This window comes from Astyanax mexicanus, chromosome 9 (assembly GCF_023375975.1).
Source record: "Astyanax mexicanus isolate ESR-SI-001 chromosome 9, AstMex3_surface, whole genome shotgun sequence".
Classification (NCBI taxonomy): domain Eukaryota; kingdom Metazoa; phylum Chordata; class Actinopteri; order Characiformes; family Acestrorhamphidae; genus Astyanax; species Astyanax mexicanus.
Window position 1 is genome coordinate 19,041,242 of NC_064416.1, and position 12,055 is coordinate 19,053,296.

The following is a 12,055-nucleotide window of genomic DNA, read 5'->3' on the forward strand; positions in this document are numbered from 1 at the left end:
AATTAGACTAAATTAAACTAACATTTATTGTGTTGCAGTAGTATATTAAAAAAAAAAAATCATTCGCACTCATCGCAAAATAGCAGAAAATATTGTAATATTATTTTAGGGCCATATTCCATAGCTGGCCTACAAGGCAAAAAACGGACCTGCACCTTCATACCTGATGGCGATGGTCAAAGCCAGATCTGCACCAAGAGCTCTTAGAGCTTCCAGTACGGCTCGGCTCGAACCTCCATCACTCAAAACACACAGAAAACAGACATCCAGACTCTTCTCTGTGCTGGCACCAAGGTGGTGGAATGAACTTCCACTGGATGTCAGAACAGCAGAGTCACTCACGGTCTTCAAACGTCGACTGAAGACACATCTTTTCAAAGAGTTCCTAAACTAATAATAAAAAAAAATAATAATAAAAAAAAAGGTTCCTAGGGTTCTTAACATGATTAAGCTCTATGTATCTCTTGATCCTAGTCTACAAACTAGCTTTGGATATCTTAAGTAACTTTGAAGCACTGTTGTAAGTCGCTCTGGATAAGGGCGTCTGCTAAATACCATAAATGTAAATGTAAATGTAAATATCTGCCTCTACCACACACACACACACACACGTATACACACAGAATTAAACGAAGCTATCCTGAAATGCACCAGCCCAGTAAACAGACCCGTGGCTACTTTCTAATGTGTTATCTCTGCTCTCCCTCGGCTGTTAAATTAATAAATTAATATGAATAAATAAACGCTCGTCGCCTCAGTGCATTTTCAGCTACATTCATTTTGGCTTAAATTGCTGTGCACCCCAGTTTCGACTTGTTAAATGTTTTAAAAAGTCTTTATCCAGAACATCAAGGGCTTCAGAAGAGTTTTAGCTCCAGGTGTGATATGAACCATTGTTTGTCTTCTGAAGTCCCCAACTGAGCTGCTCTCGCTAATGAGCTTAATGGAGCTAATGGAGCCGTCCATAACTCTCCAGGCTGATGAGGTTGGGATCAGAGCTGGAGCCGGGGGCTTCCCTCACTTCACTCGCTGCACCTCTTTAATAGCAGGGCTTTAAAGCGGGAGCTCCCTCACACATGGAGTCTCTCTCTCTTTCTCTCTTCCTTGCTCATTGCTCGTTCTCTCACGCCCTTGTTCACATTCTATTAAGTATCAAGTACAAAGCCATCATCTCTTTTTAATAGAGCCGGTCATAGACTAATTGAGAGAGCTTGTGACATTCAGGGCTTTTGTGTCACTTATAAGCCTGAATTATACATCGGTCAAGATGACTTTGTATTTCATGCACTAGTAATGACTCCATCTCCATATTTAGCGGTGCGCTGATCCAATGTACAGTATTGCTATCAGTCTAATATAAGTCAGGCTCTTAGAATAACTGTATCAGATATAAAAAGTATATAATCCAATCTGATCTATTAAACCATTTTAATGTTTATCTTTAAAATGTGGTAAATGCAGGTCCATGATAAGTTTCTTAGATTTTTCCAAATTAAAAACCTCTGGAATATAATCAAGAGGAAGATGAAATCACAAGCCCTCAAACCAAGCTAAACTGCTTGAATTATTATTATTTATTTTTTTTTGCACCAGGAGTGGCATAAGGTTCTCCAAAAGCAGTGTGTAGGACTGGTGGAGGAGAACATGCCAAGATGCATGAAAACTGATACACCAAATATTAATTTCTGATCTTTTAAAACTTTATAAATATGAACTTTATTTAGAATTTGGAAGAAATGTTGTCCGTAGTTTATAGAATAAAACAACGTTTATTTTACTAAAAAATAGAGAAACTGGTCTCTTTATTTTTTCCCAGAGCTGTATATATACAAATGTCAGAACCAGGTCATATTCTTACAAATATATAAAGTCTATAAATATTTGCATCTACATTAATTATTTGAATTAAAACGTATTTGATTAAACTATGATATTCTGAAAATAACATTTGACATGTTTGACTGTCCTCAAAAATGCATTAAAATTCATGCAAAGCTAGCCTAAGGGTTGAAAGTGAGGGGAAAATTGACATTGGTGTCAGATTGGTTTCAGTATTGGCAAACACTTCAGGTTGCAAAATCGATATTGATATCAGGCAGGAAAAAGGGATATTGTTCTGCATCTAACTTTATTTATCCCCACTAGACTTCTCTGATGACCTCGCACCTGATTTTGAATAAACACTGGGAGACATGCATTTTATAAAGTATTCATACACTGAAGAAACGTTGAAATAGAAGCTCTCAGGGAAAGACACAGCGAAAGAGAACAAGAGACATGCCGGGGGAGCAAGAGTTTTGTTTATGAATGATTCAGCATCTTCATGCAACCAAAACCTGTAATCGCATGAGCGGAGTTGAGAATTTAGAGCAGAGCTGATATTTTAATACCATTTTTCAGCACTTAAACCTCTGTAAATACTTATTAGATAGAGCTGGTGTGTATTTGAATTGCCTGACCTTTTGGGTAGTTTAGCTCTCCAGGCAGTACATATATATATATAGCATATGCTGCTCTCTGAGAGAGTAAGAGGAGACATTAGAACGGGGGAGTGTCCTGCAGGGTTTGGAGATGAGAGATCAGCCTGTTGTTTCTCATGTGTTCACAGCTCTGTGGAGGAAACTCACACACTCAGAGAGTCCCGCAACTTTATGTATTTATGTATTTCACAAGTAGAGGCAGAAAAGGCAACCAAAGGAGTAAAAAAAAAATAGAAAAAACAAAGGCTATGTTCACACAGCAGGTAAACATTGCTCAAATATGATTATCTCACCAAATCCAATATTTATATTTTTAATGACGCAAGCATTGCTTCACATAAAAGTTTGTTTTTTATCCTCTAGAATTACAAGAACTATCAGGTAATTCCAGTGCCTGATAGCTGGTCTTATCACCAAAATATATATATTCAAGCTCACTGCATTCAACCATGGACACCCTTTTTGATTTACATCTTTAAAAATTTGCATAGAATAAGTTGCATTGCGGATATGTATCAGATTCCAGTATAATTTATTAAAGTGGCCCAAATAAAACATTTCAAATTGAAATCATTTACACTTCCGCACAGATGGCACATCTGTTTCACATATGACAAAAAAAAAAAAAAAAAAGATTTGGGCCATTTTACCTGCTTTGTGAATATAGCCAAACATGTGCACGTTGACCCATTTTAGCCTAATATAACTCCAGCAATACAGGCCATATCTCAACTGTACTAGTAAAATCTTATTTATTACATTTATTACATTTATTACATTTATAACTATGACATGTTTACTAGCAATAATAAATATAATCAACTACAGATCTGTATAGCCATTCTTACTAGAGATATTTTGTTGGCAGAATGATAGAATTTCTTTAATCTTGTAACAGTAAAACTAAGGTATGCATTTGCTATTTAAGTAATTTCTTGGTGATATTGTGTTCCTAGATTCTCATTTAACAGCATTTCAGATGTTTATTTTATGTTTTTATTTTTATTATTTTTTTTAATCATATAAAATATAGAATTCCACCAGGTGGCTGATGTTCATTTCTAGGCTATAACTAACACACATTGTACTGTAATACAGTCACTGTAATGCAGTGGACTAAAATAAAATCAATAATACACGTTTTCTGTGCTAAATAATACATGCACAATATGCACAGCTCTTCGATTACAGACTTTTATGTAAATGTAATATTTATAGATATCTACACATCATGATTACTGTAGCTGTGGCTGTTTGATGCACAGTGTTCATTGCTGGGGCTCAGCTATGATTGCTGTGTCAGAAATATCATGTAAACAATGAGTGGCTTTAAATATATGCTAGTCTGCAGGTAAAACACATACCGATTGGTAAAGCAAGGAAATTGGTAGATATGGATTCATACAATCAGCAGACATTCTATTTAATAAAGGGAATAAGGTCAAACAGCTGACGATTATATTCATAACAATATAATCAAAGATTATGGAGGGTTGAACTACGCATCTGTCTTTCTGGTAATATGATTTGATTTTATAGATCGGTCAATCTGATATTATTACTAGTAAACATTTCATGGTAGATATCTGAAAATATAGCCTGCTTCTGAAATTTGTACTAGTAGAAACTGCATTACGAAACTCCTGAATAAAGTTTTTATTAGTAAAATTGAGTTTTACAGGTGGAATTTTAGGTTAAAACTGCCTGCCATACATATGTACACGGCTGGCTCTGGCCATAAGCTTATAAATACACTTGCAACAGTAACAATTTTCCTCTAATGATGGGGAAACAGTGCAGTAAACTAATCATTTGGAACTGTCAGTGAAGGGATTCAATAAACAAGCATCTTAAGGGCTTTCAGCTGGGCCAAAGCTGTAGCTCTTACCCGTCCAGACAGCCCTGATCAGCAGAATGATGAATGGGAAGCGAATCAGGACCTCAGTGTGCTAATGTTTACTGCCTGACAGGCGCATGCTCTATAGAAGGTTGAGTAAATATTTAGCAGAAAGAGAGAAACAGAGCGCAAGAGTGAAGGAGTGTGTTTTGAAGGAGAGATGATTCATGTGAACAGATATCCTCCACTTGCTTCATTTCGTCTCCCTCTCTCACTCGTTCACTGTGCATCCTCTTCCTTTTCTAATCACTCATTGGCCTTCTCTCTTCTTTCTGTTTGCAGTTCTTCATCGTCTTGCTGATTATTTTGCTGGCAGAGCTGATCTTGCTCATCCTCTTCTTCGTGTACTCGAATAAGGTAAGCACTTTGACAGATTTCACGTCCCACCAGCGTTTGAACAGTAAAGCCAGGCGGACACTGTGCGATTTTTTTAATCGGATGCGTTCTGGAGAGCTCACACTGCACGTTTGAATCGTTTGTCGTGTATGAACAACGCCTGCGATTCATCTGCACACACTGTACGGTCCGACTGACCTGCTGCGACGTGGGAGCTTACACTGCACGTCTAAACGCAGCCCGTAGGCGGAGCTTTCTTTGCGTACAAACTCTCGCTTCAACACAACATGTCGCCTTGCAAAAGAAAGCGCTTCTTTGCTTATTTGTGCCCTGTTGTGTGCTGAAAGTCCAGACGTACATGGACTCGCAGGTGGCTGAGGCGACGTGGACTCTACGTGGTCCGTTTTACAGAAGGAGAGCGCATAGAAAAATGACTGCGCGTCAGGCTGCGAAAGAAACACCAGCAGCTTAAATAAAATAAAATGATTTTATTTTTTATTCTGTTTATTGTTTATGTAAAAACTGGTTTTGCAACACTGAATATTAAACAAGCAATCGGTTATTCACACTGGATAGGGACCCTCATTTACAGTGCCGCTGAGCATTAACAGTTTAAAAGGGATTAAAAATATATATAAAAAATTGAAATAAAAACTGACATTTATTATAGACGAATAAAATATATACGTAAAAAAGGAAAAATAGGACCTTTTAAAAAGATCATAAAAATTGACATAAAAGGTAAAAAAAAGGATATCTTATGAAGATATATATTTAATGATTTGATTAATAAAAGAAGAAAAAAAAATAAAATGAATAAATATAAAATATAAACTCATTAAAAATTCGTTTAAAATAACCCAGGCTTTCTGCAGAATATTCAAAGTTTCAGTTAGTTTCAGTTTCAAATCATGAAAACAGCTCACCAAAACCTCAAACTATTCTTTATATTTGACAATATTTACTTACAGGTCCTTTGCTTGTACTTACAGGCCCTTACTTATTTTTATTCAACTGAACTGAGTTTCATATTATCTGTAGCCTCGCGCTGAATTCAGCTCCGCGCTGCAAAAGAGAGCGAGAGAGAGGCGCAGCGCATTTTGTCCGATTTATCTTTATTAATTATCAGTACGTTTATTAGCTTTAGTAAGTTTAATAGCATTAATTTTACTACACTTCTCCGACCTTATTTATTAAAACGTTTATTTTAGAAGACAGAGGTTATTCTGCGCGCAATGCCGCGCGCAATGCCACGCGCTGCTCTAAGCTGGCTTTGCGTGGCTAATATTCTGGAGCACTGGACGAGATTTTAATTAATAAATTAATATATTTATAATTTTAATAAATTTGCACTGGCGAAAAGAAACGAATTATAAAATATAGCTTTATATTTCTGTGCATGTTTTAAGTTTTATATAATTGACGGGCAGCACCAGAGGCTGACAATGTGCTTTATTTTTCAGATATAATAGCAAAGTGAAATAAAATACATTTTTCTTTTCAAAAACTCCAGCTATTGACTGAGAATAAGCATCTGTTGAAATTCTTAAACAGCAGAATGCCTGTGTCTGCTATATTAAGCTATAAGTCTGTGTACCGAACATAAATATAAATCCTTATAACTGACAGAAATAAATATGACTAATAATAATTTATAGTTACTGTGCAGATTTTTGGGAAAACAGGTCGTGACGTTAAGAAATCGGCCCGCAAAACAGCTCACACTGTGAGACAAGCGACCAAAATTTCTGGCATGTCAGAAATCCCTGGTCGCGTCCGACTGCCCATTCGCAGCTCGTATGGGCAATTAATCGGACATCGCTTCCCCTCTCACACTGCACGACAAACGACGCACGATCAAGCTAAAATTCGGCCCGATCATGAAATTCAGTCGCATCCGACCAGATCGGGCTTAAAATCGGGCTAAAATCGCACAGTGTCCGCCTGGCTTAATAAACGTTCTCTGAGATTTAAGCAAATAATTTGGACTGTATTAAGCAAAGCCTCTTTGAAAGACCACATGAATGCATTTCTATTTCCACATGTTTCTATTTCCACTTACCCTCTGAAAAATAAACATTGCTTATTTTTTATATATATATATTTTTTTAACCAGTGCTATAGTTCTAAAGAAACCCAGCAAAGAAATTGGTTATAATGTTGGCATTCCATTCCCGAATGAGCAGTTACACATGCTTTCCACATATAAGAGACATTTTATTGTCATGTTTCTGCTGTTTAACAAAAATAATAATGAATAGGCCACACATCTTCATTCCTACATACACACCACAGATTACAATTTTGGGTTCTTAGAGAACCATACTTGTAATGTAGATGTAGAACTTCTAATGGTATAAAGACTAAAAGAACTCAATCTATTACAAACACAGAGCCTCGTTTCCCAGCATCTTTCTTCCAGAATCTTGATTTTATGTTGCACAGAACTGTTTGCAGCTAAACATTTTGAATTGTGATGAATCTCAACTGTCCTTGTAAATTAAATCTTTACATCTGCGTTAGTAGGTGTTTGGTGAATATTGTTTCTGTACAAAACCAAAAGTGGTTCTTCTATGGAACCTTCTACTATCAGGCTCGTGGTCTTGCCTGAGATTTTTGAGACAGATCAGTGTCAGCCTGTTGCTCCAGTTGTCTGGCAGACTTACTATAAGCCAGCTGCCCCTTCAGTCTGTCTGAAACGTCAGGGGTCGTCCCACACAATGGAGCCTGATCTTGGCCAGTTGGTGTTGAGTAATTAGACTTAAGCTTATTCTTAGTGCACATCTCTATTTTGTCCTTCTGGTCCAGTCTCATCCGAGTCTTTCCCATGCCCTTTCCCACTCGAATCTGATGCGGCTGGAATGTTCAGGGCTGTAGTATGTGACCTTTTGACATTGCCCAAGATTACTCTCCATCAGGAGGGTGTGTGGCTTCCCTGTCCTCTCTTCTGATAAAGCTGGTAAAAAATTGTCACTCAGCAGATGCTCTAAATGTTCTGTGCTGAACTGCGTTAAGTTTAAGCTGGAATTTCCATTAAGTCTCCAGGACACAAGGAAAATGCTGAATCTGGGGAAGACTGGTACTGGGCAGCATCCACTTATTTCAGTGTCAAACCATCTCCAAAAATGATCATGGCACACATTGTTAATAAGGGGTAGGGTATAGCTATTCTTAGGTTCTTAACTATCAGAAATTTAATTCACTTTTCTTATAGGTTCAGCAACTAAGTAAACATTCTGTACATTTTTAAATTAGCCACTGAATAAAGTTTAGACCTCCAGTGTAACACTGATTGTCAGATGATATACTGTACTGAAACTGCAGTAAGAAGCTGGTTAGCATTAGCGTAGATAGCATAGTTGAAAATCTATTAAGGAGAAAGTCAAGTAGCTGGCATTACCATTGGCTGTTGGCTCACCACTTTGGCTGTTGGATCATATATATATATATATATATATATATATATATATATATATATATATATAATATTTTTAGTCATACTGCCCAGGCTGATAACAGCCTAGCAAAAAAGATGCTGCATTATTTGAATTATTTTGGACTTCCGGCAAAGATCATACTAAGCTGATGAAAAGTGACAACATACACTTGACAACTGACAACCTGATCAGTTAGTAAAGAGCAATTTAAGCAATATTAGCAACTGCCGACCAAATATCATCTTGGACAACAACATTTTCAAATCGATCAGGCTCTCTTAAAGACTTACTGGTAGGTTATCATTGCCTACAGTTCCTGCCTGACTCTCTCTCTCTGTGAAAGCTAAAGTAATTCACTTACCCACAATCCATTTAGAGATGGGGATCTGTGTGTCTCTGAGGCATGCTCTGTCAGCGGGAAATACTGTACGCCCCACAGCCTTATCTTAGCTTATAAGTCACTCTCGGCTTCAGACTGCAGCCAGGCTGCGCGTGGCTGCGTTTCAGCAAACAACACTTGTTTTTCAAGCTTGAGCTTTCCTTACACCTGATAAAAGTCAGTGTCTCAGGTGTGTATTTCTTTTCTCTCTTTGGGCCTTTATGTGTATATCCTTCTAACTGTCTGTCCCACTGCACACTAGCGTTGTTACAGATCAGGGTGCAAATCCCATCAGAGATCGGATAATGAAGCAGAGATAGTCAAATACTGTATAACTCTATACACACTTTCTAGTGACACACAAGAGAGTAGCGTGTGTGTGTGTGTGTGTGTCTGTATCCTCTATATATATATTTCCATTAGCATACTAAGTGACACTATAAAATGCCAGTTAGATCTACACTATACAGTATGAGTTTTAAAGTCCTGGAAATGTGTTTTTTATATAGATTTTATTTATTTAAATATTGCTGTGAGGATTTGATTAAATTCAGCAGGTTCATGTTTTTATGCTCTTGAGAGTGCTATTCTATTAGCAGTATTTTTATACATGGACTAGACAAGCTGTGTGTGTGTGTGTGTGCGTGCATTTGCACGTCTGTGTTTGCAATAGGTGCAACTTAAGATAGCTGAGTGCATTGATTTGAAGGGGTGTTTACAAAGATTTAAACACACTATAGTATAGTGTGTTTAACACGGTTCTTATACTTACTGAATTAAGTGATGTTCTCTCAGCAGCCGGGCATCAAAATGTGGTGACTCTTCTTCTGTCACAAAGCACAAGGGTTTGCAAGTGTGTATGTGTGTGTGTGTTATATTGTATATATGTTGCTGCAGGCCTGCAGCGTTCAGCATCACAGTTAGATCTCATGCATGACTATCCATTGAGAACGCATCAGTGCAGATTAGGCCATGATTCTATCTTTCTCTCTCTCCACATAATGAAAGATAAAGTGATTACCATGTATCTGTCTCTTTATTAGCCTTTAAATGCCACTCAGCTGTCTGCCAGTCAAGGACAGAGTGGGGCTAGATAATCACCCGTGTCATTCACCGAGATGCCGTCACATTCTGGCCTGCGTAACCCAGCATGATCAGACAGATATGATGACCAGAGAAGGTCAGAGCAGAGCAGGGCAGCGTGGATATGAGCTTGGAGAGATTTGTATCCATCAGGCAGAGCTGCGAATTCCTTTCATTTCTCGCCCATCCTCTTTAGAGCCTCGGTTCGGGCCTCTGTGAGTCAGCCATCAGAGGAATCTTTAATTCAGCCACTCATTTGATCTCCAAATCACAAGGCATTCATTATCACGGCTGAGGAAAAGATAAACTGGCAGCGTATAAAAGGGCCATCAACAGAACGCATTGATGCCACCTTCCACACTTCAAACCTAGGTGGTGATTACTTAATTATGGACGCTTTCATTTGCACTCAGCGCACGCAAGGAGTGGGAGAAGAGGATGAGGAGCTAGAGGCAACAACATAGCTGACAGTCACAATCCCTTCTTATTTGATTCTGTCACAGATGTTCTCCTTCGCCTCAGTGATGTTAGTCTTGCCTGCAGGTGTATTGGAGAGATGCAGGTACAGTCAATCCCCTACCTCACTAAACACGCCTGCTGTGGATTACGGTGTTGCCCATTACACACACACAAACACACACACACACACACACACACACACACACGCACATCGAGCCACGCTCTGGCCCTGTAGTGACCTGCCATCTGACTGCAGCAGATGGTGGAGGCCAGGCACCAGATTAGAGCATCCGTCTTTACGCCTATGACCTCATTCCAGCGTGCGTGGAGCAGGACCCCGGCCAAATGAAGCCATATTAGCTGATTTGAGGAAAGCACGCTAGTGCTGGGCTTTCTGCAGGGGGCTCGCAGACAGATGAGGGGTATTACCAGAGTAGCGCTCCTATGGCTGTTAGGCCGGAGTGGCAGCCCGGTAATGTAGTGCAGTGACCGGTGCTGTTTAGAAGCTAATGGAATGCCATTAATGTTGCGGAAGCAGTGGAATTTCTGAAAATGTGGCAGAGCGAGACTGTGCACACTACACACATGTGATATCTACACATATAATAAGCTCTTAGCTGTGGAGATCCATTCAACAGCTAAAGGGGAGTCATTCAGAGAGCCATTCAATACTACATTTTTCACTTGTTAATCAGTGACAACAATGAACATTTAGTGAAACATTGACCATTAGTCAAGTCAAGTCAAGAGGCTTTTATTGTCATTATGTATGAGTACAGGTACACAGGTGAAATTACGTTCCATTAGTATGGTCAGGATGGATAATGTTGTTCCATCCTACCTCATTACTAACTACCCAATTCATCCTAAAAGTACTGGGTGGAGCTAATAGTTCTAACAGTGTTTTATAACTTGGTTGCTGTTGGGCCTTATACCCCTCTGGCCCCACACATATTCTGTTGGCAATACTTCGCCTTAGAGTCAAGAAAAGGTGTGTTTGTGTGCTTTGGCATGTCTGTGTCAGCAATGGGTGCAATTTAAAGAAGCTGAAGGCATTTATTAAAAAAAATTCAGGAACCTTTTTCACTTTCATTCTAAGTTGATTTAAAAAGATTTTATTCCAAGTTGTTTTAGAGCATTTCTGTTTGTCTACTTATTGTAATTTTACACAATTTAAAAAAGACAAGCAAGACAACAACAATATAATAAGCATTATAAATAAATTGTGTTTCTCATTTTTGTAAATTAACTGGTATAAAATCTCAGTAATGCATGACCTCTCATGGCTGATAGCTTTATTTAGTGGACAGTAGTTTTACAGTAGTTCTGTTCATCATTCTGATCCACGCAGACATGGCCGTGTATGGCTCTGAGGAGATTTGCGAAAGATTACCGCTCGTGTTCTCTTGGGACCCTCGCGCTGTTGTCTGTTTGTTTATTTTCAGTGCATTCTGACAAAAACAAACACAGCTACTAAACTCAAAGACCAACAACAGCATGCCGAGCCAATTTGCACGACAGTTTGCCTCATGCTATCCAAATATCTGCAGAAATGTCATTTGTCATTAGCGTGGGGTATTTATTGCACTACATTTAGTGCAGTGTAATGAGATGAGGGACTGACAGGGGTTTAGTAGAAGGCAGAGTGTGTGGTCTTTAGCTAACAGCATGGACACACTCTCCGAATGAAAATTGCAGCCTGTAGAGCTGCCGGATGCAGGGTGCACTGATGTGAATGCAAATAGGTGGCAAAGTAAAGGAAAAGAGCGAGAAATCAGACAAATTGTTTCCAACTCCCAATGCCTGTAATTCAACCAAGGCCTTTGATTTGGCCTCTGATTGCATGTGTGCTATGCTCGAGACTCCACGATTTGCCTCTAAAAAAGTTATTTTGTATTTTATATTTCTTTTCAAGGTCTGAAATGTAGAATGGTTGTGAATTTATTTATTTATATATGTAGTTAGTTATTTTTCTATTTTCTTT

General features: G+C 38.4%; 1 protein-coding gene across 3 annotated transcripts in view; it reads left to right on the plus strand.

Annotated features, from left to right (window-relative positions):
• The window catches only part of tspan9a (tetraspanin 9a), a 320,549-nt gene that overhangs the window by 290,702 nt on the left and 17,792 nt on the right, over positions 1 to 12,055 (plus strand). For all 3 annotated transcript variants that reach the window (XM_022679616.2, XM_022679617.2, XM_007250499.4), the window contains one exon: positions 4,660 to 4,734. In XM_022679616.2, coding sequence (XP_022535337.1) covers positions 4,660 to 4,734 — 75 coding nt within the window. The remainder of the gene's footprint in view (positions 1 to 4,659; positions 4,735 to 12,055) is intronic.